The sequence below is a fragment of the Pan troglodytes genome, chromosome 5 (genome assembly GCF_028858775.2).
Source record: "Pan troglodytes isolate AG18354 chromosome 5, NHGRI_mPanTro3-v2.0_pri, whole genome shotgun sequence".
In the NCBI taxonomy this organism is placed as follows: Eukaryota; Metazoa; Chordata; class Mammalia; order Primates; family Hominidae; genus Pan; species Pan troglodytes.
In genome coordinates, this window is record NC_072403.2 from 158,618,882 (window position 1) to 158,636,354 (window position 17,473).

Sequence of the window (17,473 nt, forward strand, 5' to 3'; positions counted from 1 at the left end):
GATTCTGGGAATATATTTAGTCAACAATACTGCTTGAGCTTGTTTAACCCAGCATTTTCTAAAATTAATTTATAAATATTATACACATAACATTTATAATACTTTAGTATGAATTTTCTCATAAATATTTCTTATAAGTTTTCTCACCAATATAATACTTAGCAAAAACCTTGATTTTATTTAAATGCAAATTGAGAAATATGCATTTTCCCCTACCAATCTAGATTTTCTTGTGGCTTATTTTCGTTAGATATTATTTTTAATTCAGATAAAGCTGGTTAAACACATTAGTTTCAATTTTAAAGAAAATACATACAATGGAAAAGATTTTATTTTGATGAATAAAATTCAAAATATTATCTCAAATTTCAGAAGAAATATTTTCACTAGGCTTTGAAATAAACATTTTCACTAGCTTTTACTTTTTTCCCAAGATCAATCATGCTAATTCTATGTGATCAATGAAAAGCTATGTCTCTTATGCAAAAAGCAAAGCCTCAGCAACAAATGCTAAAATAATTGGGTCAAGCATCTAGTACTTCTACAAAATACTACATTTTGAAACTTTGACATTTCTCACATCTCCCCTTTATACTCTAGCAAATCAAATTACTCTGTCTGAGTGCTTATTCATTTGAGACAACCAAGGACAAGGAATTTAATAAAGAATCTTCTTATATCCGCTTTTCCCCCGACAGAACCTAAACCATCAGCATGTATGTTTTGAACATGCTCTAAATCTGCAGTCCCCAACTCCAGAGCCATGGACTGGTCCTGGTCCGAGGCCTGTTAGGAACTGGGCCATGCAGCAGGAGGTTAGCGGTGCCTGAGCTCTGCCTCCTGTCAGATCAGCAGCAGCATTAGAGTCTCATAGGAGCGGGAATCCTATTGTGAACTGCACATGCAAGGGATCCAGGTTGGACACTCCTTATAAGAATCTAATGCCTGATGATCTGAGGTGGAACAGTTTCATCCTGAAACCATCCCCAAACCAAGTCCATGGAAATATTGTCTTCTGTGAAACCGGTCCTTGGTGCCAAAAAGATTGGGGACGGCTGCTCTAAATGCTCAATAACTGGAGGACTGTGAATATCCCTGCTCTCACGATACGACAACCTGGTAGAGGAGACACGATTAACATACATGAAATGATGCATTTGTGAGAAAAAGACTAGGAAGTCTACACAGCCCTGTACCTGCTTGAGTTTTTCTTGTTGTTAGGGAGAAATCGAGACTAGTCTTCACACCATGACTGCAGTGTGTGGGAGGTCACTCCAGCATGTACTGCAGAGAAGTTTGGTATTTAGCCTAACTATTTTTGTCCTACATAATAAGTAAAGCGTAGATTTCATGATCCCGTAGGGTTCTTATAGAGTGCGAATTCAAAGATCCTTATCTCATCTGTGTTAAAAATTGAACTCTTCCCTAACCTTTGACTTCATTTGAGTTCCAAAGTGTGAATAAGCAACTCACAGGTCAAATGCCACCACCCAGGAAGCACTTGGTTCTCATCCGGCATCCCTTCTCTTTAGGAGACACATGCTACTCTTCAACGCATACTCCCCAGTAGGACACTCCATACACATCTGCAGCATGGTGTCATTTGCCATTGGGGATGAACACGTTGTGCTGCCCAACTTTGAACCAGTAAGTATTTTTGCAACAGCAAGTTATTTATTTATTTATTTATTTAGAGATGGAGTCTCGCACTGTTGCCAGGGCTGGAGTGCAGTGGCATGATCTTGGCTCACTGCAACCTCTGCCTTCCAGGTTCAAGCAATTCTCCTTGCCTCGGCCCCCCAAGTAGCTGGGATTACAGGTGCGTGCCACCACACCCTGCAGATTTTTTTGTATTTTTATTAGAGACGGGGTTTCACTATGTTGGCCAGGCTAGTCTCAAACTCCTGACCTTGTGATCTGCCCGCCTCAGCCTCCCAAAGTGCTGGGATCACAGGCATGAGCCACCGCACCCAGCCACAACTGCAATTTTTATGTGCTTTATTTTCAAAGATTTTGAACTAAACACATTTTTATTTTATACTCAACTTACTTTTTTTACCTTTTAAAACTATTAAGTATACTCTGCAAGAAATCCCCACATGCAACCATGAAGTCTATAATGAAGTCTGAACCCTGTAGGTATACAAGTGAAATATGTATACTTTTCTCCAACAACTGCTCTCACCTCTACTCTGTTGAATCTCTTTTCATATCTGTTAATATCTTAGTTAGATCCCATGGCATCATTGGTTCTTTGAGGTATAAATATCAGTGCAGTCCTTTTTAATAGAGTTTAAAATTTTGGTCTCTTTCTCTCCTTTCATTTCTTCCTTTGCCTAAGGAATCTGGAGCATGTGCCTGGGATTTAGCAGAGAAGGAGTAGCTCAGAAGGTTCTGTCTCTTCACCTTCGTCTCTTCTCATTCTTCTTGGTCTCTTCTCCTTGGTTTCTCTTGCTCTTCTGTTCTGACGGGGTCTGAAAGAAGAGATGAGGTCAATGGGACCAGTATGTCCCCTAAAATCTTCCCTTGGTTTTAGATGTCCTTTGTACACATGCATTTGGGACAATATTTGCAGACAGCCTTCCCACTGCATAATTCCTGATGCTTTCTCAGCTCTAACCCTTTCCTACCAAAAAAAAAAAAAAAAAAAAATCCAAATAGCACAACCTTGTATTGATGGGATTCTCTAAGCCAGCCAGCAAATTTCGTGGCAAGCAGATGGCCCCCACACATGTCACACTCATGCATTCTTCCTTGTCTGAGCAGTGGCTGTGCAAGAGTTCCCAGGGCTGCCTCCTCTGTTTGCTGTGCCATCTCTCACTAGCTTTCTTTCTCTCTTGCTCAACAGCCACAGCAAGATCACACAGATCAGCAAGTTCATTTTAGACACAGATGTCACTTATTTCCCTAACTATGTTTATCTTGCTTATTTCAAGTTGTCTTTTTAAGAAAATAATTCTGCTTTATATGGTATACATTGTCAGTTTGTTGTCTTCCTTTAGATAATTTATCTCCCCGGGTGTTTATTTATTTTGGTCTATGAGCTCACATTTCCCTGGAGATATCACTTCCTGATGTTGAAAAGATTGTTGGAGCTCAAGTCCAAGAAGCAAAAGAGAATAGACTGACCCAAGGGCAGAGAGACTAACGCTACTTAGAACCATAATTGATCCCTATCTAATATTTGACCAGAGAACTTTTCTGGGCATGGTTTCACCTTAGGGAGAAACACCACTGAGATGAAACTTTCTGTAGGCTTTGTGAGGATTCTAAGTCAGTGTGTTCCAGAAACGAGTCAGTTGCATCTGCTTCCATCAGTTTCTCACCCTAGCAAGGCATCTGTGCTTCAGGTGCACTTGCTGGGCCATTCCTCAAAATTTCAGGAGAGAATCGGGAATCATGATTGCACCATGGTGCCCTCTAAGGGGAAAAAAGTTGTTTTGTTTTGTTTTTTCCAATTTTACTTTTTTCATGCTGCTGCCAGGCAACTCCAGGACCACCCACCGTACACCAACCACAACAGCTCCAAACACCTCACAGTTTTCTCCAGTTTTTAAAAATTAGTTACTTCCTGAAATTCCTGTCTCCTTCTTGCTTTATGATTTTTTTTAAGAGTTGATAGCAGGAGAGAGCCACCAGCCCATGCTAGGTCACCCTCTTGTCTTTATCTTTCTGGCTTTCTCCCTGAGATCTCTGTTCGTCAGTCCTCAAACTCCACACAGTTTTTTGTCAGACTAATCCTAAATGTCCTCAGAACTAGGTCTGGTTATTAATACGGTGGGGAAATTTTACGTGATCCCCAATATGAGATGAATATTCCTCCTACAGGTTCCCACTCAGGTAAGAATTGCATTCCTTGTTTTTTCTGAGACTGCAGAATTTAGTAAAGCTGCCTTGATATCAAATCCTCTATAAAGAATCATTGAATCATATAGCAGAGATTTCATATTTTAACAGAAATTAATTTGTATAAACTAGATGACACTTAAGGATGAGTGAGGATGGCTGCCATGCTTTGTCTTCACAGGAGAGCTGCCGATTTACGGAACAGTCTCTGTTGATTATGAAAGCTATTGGAAATGTGATTGCTAATTTCAAAGATAAGGGTAAACTCTCTGCAGCTTTGAAGGATCTGCAAACAGCTCACTACCCTGTCCCCTTCCATGATAAAGAACTAACTGCACAGCACTTCAGGGTAAGCTTGTTTGGGATACAATGTTCAGAAGAGGAAATTTTCTTTTCAAAATGGTATATCTTCCATTAGGTGACCTCCCAAATCAGAGCCAGAGAAAATATTTTGGATGGAGATAATATATTTGGGAAGTGATTTCAGAAAGCAGAAATGAGGGAGTAAAAAGAATGAAATGAGAAAGAGAAAGAAATTGATTAAAGGACATGACAACTACTGCTGTGGCTTACTGGGAATCAGCTACGCAGGGTGTCCTGAGGAACTATGTGGGACATCCCTTTAAAAGTTCCCACTCAAGGAGGGCAAGATGGTGGTGCTTCTCCACCAACTCTTTTCCCCACTGTTAGATGGTTGCTCTCAAGGGCTTTGACTTCCTCACACTTACAACGTGTGCCTCTGCCAGGCTGAGCCGCATTCTAGCTTCACAGGCAGCCTTGAGGGCGTGAAGCAAAGAGACTTCCTGGTAACCCCTTCACAAGGCACATATGGACCTGTCCACTGCAGCTGCGCTAAAACCAGGTGGGCTTAGGTCTGGCTTTTTAACACTCACACTATTCACATTTTGGGTCAAATAATTATTATTCTCTCTTCTTCGATTTTTTTTGGAAGAGATTTAGAAAGATTTGTATTAGTTCTTCTTTAAATGTTTTGTAAAATTCAGCAGAAAAGCCATCAGGTCATGCACTTTTATTTGATGGGAGACTTTCTCTTTTTTCAAGAGATGGAGTGTTGCTCTGTCACCCAGGCTGGCTTGCAGCAGCATGATCATAGGTCATTGCAGCCTGAACTCCTGGGCTCAAGTGATCCTCCTGTCTTACCCTCCCAAGAGGCTAGGACTACAGGCATGCACCACCACACCTGGCTAATCAAAAATAAACAAACAAAAATTGAAGAGATGGGGTCTCACTATATTGCCTACGCTGGTCTTCAACTCCTGGCTTCAAGCAATCCTCCTGGCTTAGCCTCCCAAAATTCTGGGGTTAGAGGCATCAGCATTGCGCCTGGCCAACATGGGATACTTGTTATTACTAATTTAATATTACCTATATATGTCTAGGAATTTGTCCTTTTCTTCTGGGTTATCCAACTTGTTGGCATATCATTTTACATAGTAGATTCTTACGATTCTTTGTATTTCTGCAGTTCGTTTGTAATGCCCTGTAGGATGTTTAATAGCATCTCTGGTCTCCACCCTTTAAACACCTGTAGATTCCAGTTATGACAACTGAAAAAGACTTCAGACATTGCTAGATGCCCCTGCAGGGAGGGGTAGCATTGCCAGATTTAGCAAATACAAATACAGGACACCCAGTTAAATTCTATTTTGTGTGTAAACAAACCATATGTGCAATATTTAGGACAGAAGTATACTACTGTCCTAGTATACTTCTAAAATTACTTACATAATTACTTATAAAATTACTTATATAAAAATTTATTTTATCCATTATTCAAACTTGACTGGGTGCTTGGGGTTCTTGAGGAAATATAACTAGAAATAAAATCTCCCAACCTAGATGACCTGTTCACAAGGCAGAAGAAAAGGAAAACAATTTGCTGTTGAATGAAGTTTAAGCCAGAAGGTGGTGCACATCACAGACAATCTGCTAAGAGATTGCAAAGACAAAAACAAGCAAAAATCTTACCCCAAGCAGATACAGCCCATTTCACACATACCATCAAGATAAGCAATATGTAGTCTTCAAGGAAAAGACTCCATATCACCTCTTGCCACACAACATATTTCATCCCAAATTCACTTGGTATAGGGGTGACCATCTGTGTTAGGTAATTAGCTTTATCTAAAAGAAAAATACACTTGTAACACCTTCATATCAGCAAGGTACCTACCAATGGTAGTCTCCTACTCTCCTAAAGAAACTTGGAAATACTGGTGCTATCTTCCATGATGATTAACGTTTCAAATAAATGGTACTCAGGTCCTGGACAAAAACATTCCTGGGCTATTAAATGCGCAAGAGGCTTATTTAGCTTTTTAGAAAGATTTACTGGCCAACGTGGTGAAAATCCATCTCTACTAAAGATAGAAAAATTAGCCAGGTGTGGTGGGCACCTGTAATCCCAGCTACTTGGGAGGCTGAGGCAGGAGAATTGCTTGAACCCGGGAGGCAGAGGTTGCAGTAAGCCGAGATCGCGCCATTGCACTCCAGCCTGGGCAACAGGAGCAAAACTCCATCTCAAAAACAAATAAATAAGATTTACATACATTTCTGAGAGAGAGAGAGAGGAACAGAGAGAGAGAACTTATCATTACAAGTGTCCTAAATGTAAATGCTCTAAGGCAAAGGATGTGAGGGAGCAACCTCTTTCCTTATTTTTCGTAGGGGGTGATTAAGCCCCTTATTTTTTAATTTGTACTTCCCCTTACAGTGTAATGTATTTAATTGGCAATGCCGCCTGAGGTGCAGATCAACCCCAGTTGAGAACTACTCACCTACAGCATGAGAGTAATATACAAGAAATATTTGCCATAATTCACCTGTAGAACAAGTCTGATAGTGCCCCCACCCTTAAGTAAACTCTTATCCATTCTTCAAGTTGGTAGCTGGTCACAAGGTCTAAAATTAAACAAATAAATAATCAAATCACCATATGACAAAAAAAGCTATAGTCTCTACAGCTACCACTGGCCTTGAGGCCGCAATCCATATTCAACACCTGTCTTCTCTACCACCCATTCTAGATTGCCTTGTTTTGCAGCCAGTTCTTCTAGTTGTTTACCTGGTGAGTGATCCAGATTCTCCATCCTGATGAGTGCAGGATCTTGGCTACCTTACTGTAGCCAAGCCATGGTTGCTGCAATTACTCATTTACCATGGAAGCATTAAAAATTGTCCCAGCAAGTTTCAGACTAAATTCTCCCTGCTCCCTCAATGTAGCAGAAACCCTAATACCTCATGATAATCAATGTGAATTCTCCTCCTACCCTGTTATATTAACTCCTTTTTTTCTGCTTATCCACCAAGATGAGAGGCCCAAAGCAACCACACATATGTCATAGTTTAGTTTTATTGTAAATAATACCATATTCCCTGGTGGAATTATCCCTTGTTTTCTTCCCTCAAGAAATGTGTTCTGAAATCTAGCAAACCCGTTATTGTGGGGGAATCGGGCACGGAGTCTGCAAATGGGTCATGTCAGATGATGGGGAGAGAGGCCAATCTTACTTGCAACTTTTGAATCTCAGGCCTGTGTGTTTTAACTATGCAGATACAGCACCAGATATTGGTCTTTGGTTCCATATGTACGTACTTCAAGTGACATCTCCAGGCTGGCTTTTTAACCGAGCCTCCTATGTGTCATTGCAATCTACCAAGAATTTTATCAATTCTATATATGGTATATATTAGGACCAACATGTTCCAGACTATTCCCAGTGATTAAATCTTTACTCTATAATGCAACTCTTGATCCATGGGTATGTTAGCTGAATCCCATGTTTGTAAACCAGATTTTCTATAACCTCTTGGATGCTGGCCGAGGTACCAAGGACACAGAAAGCAAACTCATAGCTGAAGCAGGAGTCAATTCTTGTAAGGAATCAGTGACCCACCTAATGGAAGTCTAGTCCACTGAAAGCAATTTGCCACCAAGTAACTGACTGGACTTCTCAGGGGACTATACCATATCAAAGACCAGAGTCAGTTTCTGTTGCTGGTAGGTTAGATGACTGAGCCTGGATGAAAGAGAGCCCAGGTGGTCGGTTCACCATTTCACGCTACCAAGATTACTCTGCACGGGCTCAATGTAGCTGGCCCTGATTTAATATGTAAGGGGTCTTGGTGAATGAATCACTTATGCAAAAGGAAGCTATTTTGGTAAAAAAAAAAAAAAAAAAATCTCCATTTTATACTTAATTACACAACTATGTGACATATGATGAAAAAGCTTTGTTTAAATAAGTCTAAAAGTTTTTTCAATATGAGGTTAGTACTACTATTAAGTGATTAAAAAAACTCTAAGAAACATATTTTCATTTTATGTAGCATATGAAATAATAGTGTGTCTTACAATGGATGGCGTCTTAGAATCAATAAAATAAGCTATTTAACTTGCTTAAGCAGAAGGATAATGCTATTTTTTTACCTTATTCTTTACCTCCTCTACCAGTTTAATGCTGTATTTTCATTGAGTCTATATTATAAACGTTGTAGTGATTACATTTTGTTAAATTAGAAATAATCAAATGATAATTTTGGTCTCTTACTGGGCAGGTGAGACTTCAAAGAATCTTCTGTTAGGTTGCGTGTACATCTGAGAAATGGTTTTTATTTTTTATTTTTAGAGTATCTAAAAATTTTTTAGAGCTTCTCTGGCCAGATGACGGTATTTTCTTGCTATAAAAAAATTAATGTACTTTATGTGTTTCAGGTTTTTCATCTTTCCTTATGGCGTTTAATGAAAAAAGTTCAAATAACAAAACCTCCTCCAAACTTCAAATTTGCATTCCGGGCTATGGTTTTGGACTTGGAGTTACTCAATTCCTCCTTGGAAGAGGTTTCTTTAGGTACCCATGAATTGTGTATATTTAATCAAGGAATTCCTAGTTTTAAGTAAGGTAAATAATTTAAGAAATGTGTTTGTGGAGTAAGTGGAATAAGTCTGTGTGGACTGTCATGGAGTTCAAGCAGTGCTCTAAGAGCTCAAGGGGCTCCAAGGACCTGCTGGGGATCCCCTACCCCTAATCCCCACCACATACACTTCTAGGGGAGTGTCTTACAGAGGAGAATTTCCCTGTTTTATTTACTCCTAACCTTAAAAATATGGAAGTCACTAATCTATATGGTTTGATTTGAAGAATTCTGGCAAGATCCTCTGACTCAAGTAACCCTACTTTTCTCTCTTCTTCCCATGCTCTGCTCCCATCATTTTAACATGTCTTTTATTTTTGAGAAAAATCTCTGGCTATATTCACACAGGAATCAATAGTAGTTCACCAATATGTCCCTATTTTGTGTGTTTTCCCTCCTGCAGAATATTTACATTCTAACAAGAACCACCTAGAGCCGGCAATATTAAATATGATGCTAACTCTTGCAATGTAGAATTTTATATGTTGGAGGGCTTTGGCAGCTGAAGGCGTTGAAACTTAGGGAAGGGATGAAATATAACTTTCAGTCCAAAGTTTGTTTTTCCGTTTCCAGTGGAATGGCTGGACGTTAAATATCGTATGCCCACAAGTGATAAAGAGTATTCTGCTGAGGAAGTAGCAGCAGCAATTAAAATTCAAGCCATGTGGAGAGGAACTTACGTTAGATTGCTTATGAAAGCCAGAATACCAGGTATGATTGTCCAAACATTTATAAAATGAACTTGTTTGTATAAGAATAAATATTTATGTGTGTTAATGAAAGTATTTTGGAGTCCCCCACTTTATGGCTAATTAATTTCAGTCCTCTAAATAATGAAATTATTTGAAATCAGGAAGCATGTCCAATGCACCGAGTGTCTTGTTCCCAGGATTGGCACAGTGCCTGGTGCATCATAAGCACACAATAAATACTTGCTGAAAGAATGAGTGAAAAAATGAATGCATTATCAGCTTTGTTTTCCCAATCTATTGCAAGTTCTTTTAAAACAGGGAACTGGTCTTTTTCTGTATATATCCCAAGTAGCTAGCACTTGTGCTACCTCAGTCAGCCTCAGCTAAGTCATAGATATTTTCACATTTCCAGATGATTTTTCAAACAAATGAGTGAATAATTAAGTGAATGAATAAACTAATGCATAATAAAGAAGCCACTATATATGTCCGTACTGACACACATCTAGAAGGCATAAAATGCATGTTAAGTGTGTTCTTAAATTTATTAAATCAGATACATCTATGTACATGAAATACAATCTTTTTGCCAATAGGCCAGTTTTATCAGCTTAAAATAAAACATGGCAGATGCAAAACTTATATTCAAGCACTTTGGGAGGCTGAGGTGGGCAGATTGCTTGAGCTCTGGAGTTCAACACCAGCCTGGGCAACATGGGGAAACCATGTCTCTACAAAAAATATAAAAATTAGCCAGGCATGGTGGCATGTGCCTATAGTCCCAGCTACTTGGGAGGCAGAGGTGGGAGGATTACTTGAACCCAGGAGGTGGTGGCTGCAGCGAGCCTGAGCCGAGATCACACCACTGCACTCTAGCCTGGGCGACAGGGTGAGATCTTGCCTCAAAAAAACAAAAAACAAAAAATATATATTCAATTATTTTCATTCTGTGGTTTTTGCTGACATTTTGATAGGAGAAGCCTTACCTCCAATAGAATTCTTTACATATATTGAAAAACTTTCTTGTAAAAAAAAAAAAGAATCTATTTAAAACATTTAATGATAATATTTAAAATGTTTAAGCAGTAAAAACGTCAGATACACAATGGTTTAAAAACCCTAAATTACATAGTTTAATGATAGTTGTCTAATTCAATGGGTTTTTTCCCCATTACAAAACATATGCATTCATCAAACTCAATATAGGATGTCTTGCTTCATTTTGTGCTGCTATAATGGAATACCAAAGACTGGGTTATTTATAAAGAACAGAGATGTATTTCTTACAGTTCTGAAGGCTGGAAAATCCAAAATCAAGGGGTTTGCATCTGGACAGAGCCTTTATCCCATGAGGAAGGAGGCAGGGCGAGAGAGCACATTCATGAAAGAGAGAGAGAGAGATAAAGGAGGGATAGAGAGAGCCAGAACTCATCTTCTTATCAGGAAGCCACTTCTGAGATAACTAACACTCTTTCGATAATCACATTAATTCATTCATAAGGGCATAGTCCTCATGAGCTAATCACCTCTTAAAAGGTTCCACTTCTCAATGCTGTTACTTTGGGAATTAAGTTTCTAACACATAAAGTTTGGGAAATATATTCAAACCATGCATATGGTAAAATATGCTTTTATTGTCCACATATGTTGTAAAAATTTTCATATAATGATTTTACTTCCCTTTTTAGAGACTGAAAATATGGGCAATTTAGTAATGTACTTCATAGAGTTTGTGTTCAACAATTCAAAATGTTTTTTTAAATGGTGTTTGCATTTTTTTCACTCAACATATATTTATTGAATAACTCTTGATTGCATGGCAATGTTACGTATTTTGGCCTTATAGCAGTCAATGAAACAGACAAGGTTTCTACTCTGATGAATCTTGTATTCTAGTGAGAGTAAGCATATAATAGACAAGTAAATATATGAAGATATCAATTTCAGATGCTGGTAAATACTATGAAGAAATTAAGATAGGATAATTAGAAAAAGAATGTTAGTTTCTGATACAGTAAATTTGAGGCTCTTAATAAGGATTCACATTTTCTTGGCAAATTATCTACTTTTAAACCATTTGCAGATAATGCAGTAGATTGAGATCTAATAAAATCCTATTAGCCATTGTTCTTTACAAAAATTGGATGGATTACTTTTTCTGAGATAAGATCTGTCACAAAAAAAGTTTTAGTGTGACAGAGGTCTCCTTATGTAAACGCTTTGATGACTATCTTAAATTAGGTCAAGTAATATTCTAAAACTTTAAATTAAAGATGAAGGGAAACAGCATAACACAGTGAGCAGAGCTCTTGACTAGAAGTTTGTAGCTCATATTTTAAACCTGAGTTTTCTGCTAATGAAGCCTATGACTTTGAATACCATCTTACTTGTGAGTTTCAACTTCATTTGTGAAAATGAAGGCTTTGGACAAGATGATCTTTCAGGCATCTTAAAGCTTAACGTTTTTATTATTTATTATTATTTTTAGACACAAAAGAAAATATCAGTGTTGCAGATACTCTTCAAAAAGTTTGGGCTGTATTGGAAATGAATTTAGAACAGTATGCAGTTTCTCTCTTAAGGTAAAGCAGTCAAATGATATTTTTATTGCAGTATATTGTCCTTTTGTCAAAGTCCAGTTTGAATACTACCATATTTGTTGAGAGCTCCCCAGTCACGGCAGCTAGAACCACACCATTACTTCGGACCTTCCACAATATTTTATCTGAAACATTTCTATGGTACTTGCTACTTTTTGTTTATGTTTTAATTGCACATAACTAAAATTCTAAGCAGAAAACCTCTAGGAGCAGAACAAAGTTTCCTTAAATCTTACGGTACTGAGAAGACAAAAATTAAAGTTTAGGACCTGGGAGCGGATGAGATCCCAGTCAACAAATAGTCAGATGAAATCCTTGGAGGACAACACTTTCTAAACAGGGACAAGGCAGAGGTAGATCGAACCTTAGAAAAACTGCATTCTAGCCATAACTCATGTCCAACAGTCAAGCTAACCTGAAAAAAACAGAAAAAAATTACACACCCACTCACCTCCCCGCCAATATATATACACACCATACATTATGGAAAATATGTGGAACCATACCCTCTGGTGATGTAGATTTCAGAGGTGGCAGAAAAAAAAAAACCTCTAAACATGACTGTTATGAAAATGAACAAGAAAATAAATAATAAAAAAGAGAAAATAGATGAAAAGTTTGAGAATTTAATAAAACACAGACAAATGGAAAGTACGTCAATGAACATTTTAATAACCAAAATTAGGAACTCATTGATGAATTTAACCACAGATTAGGCATAGTAGAAGAAGAGTTTAGTGAACTGGGTAATATGTCAATAAAAAGTATCCCAAGTGAAGCTAAGAGAAAATGAATGGAAAATAGCATAAGGGACTTGTGGGGTATTCTCAGAAATCTTAGTGTGTAAGTAATTGGAGTGACAGAAGGTACAAAGATAACAGGTGAGAACTTTCCAAAACTGATAAAAGACATCAATTTACATTTTCAAGAGACTCTGCAGACCCCATGCAGATTGCTTGATTAACCTTTACTCCAGAACCCATTTCCTAAAAGGGCTACACTTTTGCCTAAAGTTTTAATTGTATGAATGCACATAAGGAGCACAAACCCTCTTTTCCAACCTGCTTTTGTATTTTGGGGCTACCAGGAGGAGATCTCTAGGTCAGATCCTACACCTAATTGTCATGAAAACGATGTGCTAAAAAGTGAGTGTCCCTATTAGGGAATAGGATCAGTACACCAGGGAGGTGTAACACTAGCATAATACCTTCAGGGGATTGTTGTTCTTCTCCATGTGATCTTTCCACTACAGCCAAGACCATTTCACGGAATCTCAGCTCATATCTGATACAGAGGCCATGCTCTTTCAATGCTTTGAGTTCTACATACACATTTCTTGGACAGATAAAACCAAAAAGTCTGTTATTTAAACTCAAATGCCAGTGGCATCCAAAGCTACCTTATCCTAGCAGGCATTAATTTTATGGTTAAGAGCACATAATTTGACACAAGACCTGAAGCTAACCCCGGCTCTACTAATTATTGTTATCTAAGATAAGATTCTTATCCTCTCTAAACTTAATTTTTATATGTAGCATAGGGATATCTACTGTATAGTACTATTCCCTCATAAATCTGTAAAGATAAATTAAGGTAGACAGGAAAAGTACTTAGCACAATGCCACAGATTGAATTATTACAGAAAAGTAGCCACTGTAAACATTGGTATTGTCATTACTACTACATGTGGAACTTTGAGGTTCTGAAGCCTAGCCTTTCATTCTCAACTCTGAAGGGGAAGAACTTCCCCCAAGTCAATTTGGGGAAGACTGAGTTTACCAATTTATGATTTAGTCTTAAGATTGAATCCCATTTCATCTTTTTTTTTTTTTTTTTTTTTTAGATGGAGTCTCGCTGTGTCACCCAGGCTGGAGTGCAGTGGCACAATCTAGGCTCACTGCGAGCTCCACCTCCTGGGTTCACGCCATTCTCCTGCCTCAGCCTCCCTAGTAGCTGGGACTACAGGTGCCTACCACCATGCCCAGCTAATTTTTTGTATTTTTAGTAGAGACGGGGTTTCACTGTGTTAGCCAGGATGGTCTCGATCTCCTGACCTCATGATCCACCTGCCTCCGCCTCCCAAAGTGCTGGGATTACCTGGGATTACAGGTGTGAGCCACTGCGCCCGGCCGAATCCCATTTCATCTTAACAATTCAATCCAATTGTGTGGACGCACACAGAGAGAACAGACCCTCTTATACAAGTTGCTTCTGCATTGTGGGGCCTATCATAGGAAAATCTGTGGGTGAGATCTTGCACCCAATTTTCTTGCAAATGATGTCTAAAAAACAAACTCCCCTATGAGGGCATCGTATCAGATAAAAATCTGACTAAATTGAAACTAATTCTTAATTAAGACTAAATCTTCCAACTCAGTCAGGTATATCACCCTGGGTCATTCAAAATATTCTATATAGTTCATCAGGATTTTGATGGCTCTACATTCATTAAACGGGTAGAATGTTTAAGGGGAACAGTGACAGTCTGGGAAGACTGGAAATCACACTCTTATTTTAGAATGGTGGCAGGTCCTGTTACAGTCAATTCCCACTGCGACCAGCTTAATTCCCATGTTGGTTGAGCCAACATCCTTGTATAGATTAGGCCAGCCCTGTGTGATTTACAGGGGTGTCATGCATTGACAGACCTGCACTTTATAGCTCCTACTTAGAATTATCATACCATTGATCATCCAAACTAGGACATTGACAAGAAAAGATGGAGGACTGTTAATAATTAGGCCTGTAATAATTAGGACTGTAATAAATAGTTAATAATTAGGACTGTAAGTATAAACCACAGCTATCCCAGGCAAACCAGGATAGATGGTTACCCTATTATTTGTCTTTGTCACCATTTTAAAAGGCCTTTTAAACCCCTTCCAAGTATAATCCTGTTAGTTTCCTCCTACCAAAAGCCTATGATCAACAAAAACCAATGATAAAATGGAGTATGTGACTTTTGTCTTCCATGAGGACCACCATGGCTTTGCTTTCCACTGACAATCGATGAAAACATCTGCCTTCTGGAAGACAAGAACACCTCTGGCTCTGTCTAGACCTCTAAAAGAGAACCATTTGCTATGGCCATAATGCTTCCATCCCAGCTAATACCTGAGACATCGTATAAAGGGCCTTATATTCCCAGTGCTATAAAGGGCACATCCAGTTTCTGGCAGAATAGGAGGGATAAGACCTGGAAAATCCATCACATCATCACTCCCATTATGTTCTGGAATATGTCACAGCCTTCCAGGGGGAAAACGTGGAGAAACCTCAGCTCCATAATTAGTTTAGCAGTGTATGCTCTACTCCCTTATACACTCAGAAATCATGCAGGAGGAAAGCCAGCACTCTCCACTTGCGCATGGCCTTAGATTTTTAAAATCTATTTTTCCAAACGTATTTCTCACTTTAAACTCCATTTCAGTCTCCATTCTCTCTACTTCAATTCCAGGCCCTTCAGTGACTCTCACCCAGTTTTGTTGCTGGTTTGCTTGCTTCTAGTTTTTCTATCCTTATAGCTTCAACTTTGGTTCTGGTTTCCCCCCTGTAAACTTTACTCCCTCAATCATGAATCATGTTTCCTTTGAGAGCCTCAGATAACCTTGGGCACCTTTGACAGACATCTTTTGTGATTAACCTAGAATGGGTCCCCTTCTCTTGGCACCATGTATCAGGGACTACACAGACCCCCTTTGATCAAGATCTCAATCTAGCCAACAATGACTTGCAATATCTTATACTATTTTTTGTCATTTCTTTTTGTAAATAGAGTTTATCTTTAAAGTGGCTTTTGCCATTGATACATAATTTATTTTTATATTTCTAGACTAATGTTTAAAAGCAAGTGCAAGTCTTTGGAATCTTATCCATGCTATCAAGATGAAGAAACTAAGATTGCTTTTGCAGATTATACTGTGACTTATCAAGAACAGCCACCAAATTCTTGGTTTATAGTATTCAGGTGAGGTTGTTATATAGTGACAAATATGTCTCTAAATGGCTTGCAATATCTGTATTTATGAATATTTATGATAGTAGTAAAGGTATTAGCTTCTGGGTTGCTTTCATAAGTTAGTTAAAATTCTTCCACACTTGGCATTTTAAATGAGATATTATAGAAATTTTTATCTATTCTTTTCATCAAAATATGAAGAATGTTTAGTAATTATTAGAAGCTTTTATGTTCATGATAAAAATACTATAACAAATTAATATGCTTTTAGTATAGAAAAAGATCCTTTAATTTCTAAGCAATAGCATATTTGGTAAAAGTCACAAATTACTTATAAAATTGATTTTTTAATAGAGTTTGCGTTTACTTGACAAAATAACATATTAATAGTAATTTTTAAAAGAAAATAATATGTGTGCCTTTTAGTTATTTGGAACTTTGGATTTTTAAAAAAATTTCTTGGCATTAATGCAAATTTCAAACTTCCTTTAAGAATTCACATCAAGGGAAAGTTCATGCTTTTGTAATTACAGAGAAACATTTTTGGTTCCTCAAGACATGATTTTGGTTCCCAAAGTATATACTACACTTCCAATCTGTATCCTACACATTGTTAATAATGACACAATGGAGCAAGTGCCAAAGGTGTTCCAAAAAGTGGTGCCTTATCTTTATACCAAGAATAAGGTAGGTATAAAATTTATTCTCCACATATGATAGAATGGCAGTGAAAAGCCACCAGCTTGTAGAGGGTCCTGAAGGGAGGGTAGAGTTGTTTTTAATCTACTTAACAGACAAATAAGGCCCTGATCTTTCACTATAGAAGTCCCATATATTTAACAGTAGGAGATATTAAATGTAAGTGCTAAAGCATTCTTTACCTCTCAACGCTCTTTCTTCTTCCGAAAGAAAATATGACAAAAAGAAAGCATTAGAAATTCTAATTATTGAAATTTAAAAAACATATAAATGCTTAAAATAGAAACGAATCTAAAGAGCTCCTTTAGCCTTATCCCAAAACCAAATCATATGATTATCTTTGTTTCCCACTGGGTTTTTATTCTACTCCTGTATATTTCAGAAAATTGTAGTTACATAGCCACCAACCATCACCACCTCATTTTGAGAGCTAAATAAATTGCTTTACCAGCCAGAGGTACTTGGGGACCTTACTGTGGCTAAATGATAGACCCTGATCTCTGACCTTCACTCAATCCACATTGCTTCTCTGTTTATTCAAACCTCATATTTGTCTTTTCAGTCATTTCCTCTAAGAGAGAATCACAACAAATGATAATGTATACCTAGCTGGATATGAAGAGGGCTGTTTTAGCTCTGGTCTTCCATTCTGCAGCTTTATGTCTTTAAACCTCTTCATTTTTCTTTTTGAGTTATGTCTGTACTTGACTTCTGAGATTCATTTCAGCCTATGATTCTATACA

At 37.9% G+C, this 17,473-nt stretch overlaps 1 protein-coding gene across 1 annotated transcript in view; it reads left to right on the top strand.

Annotated features, from left to right (window-relative positions):
- ADGB (androglobin) overlaps nt 1-17,473 on the top strand; it is a 218,191-nt gene that overhangs the window by 125,370 nt on the left and 75,348 nt on the right. The window contains exons 19-25 of the mRNA XM_054686389.2: nt 1,533-1,647; nt 4,028-4,195; nt 8,582-8,717; nt 9,355-9,492; nt 11,962-12,055; nt 15,906-16,040; nt 16,565-16,718. Of these exons, the coding sequence (XP_054542364.1) occupies nt 1,533-1,647; nt 4,028-4,195; nt 8,582-8,717; nt 9,355-9,492; nt 11,962-12,055; nt 15,906-16,040; nt 16,565-16,718 (940 nt within the window). The remainder of the gene's footprint in view (nt 1-1,532; nt 1,648-4,027; nt 4,196-8,581; nt 8,718-9,354; nt 9,493-11,961; nt 12,056-15,905; nt 16,041-16,564; nt 16,719-17,473) is intronic.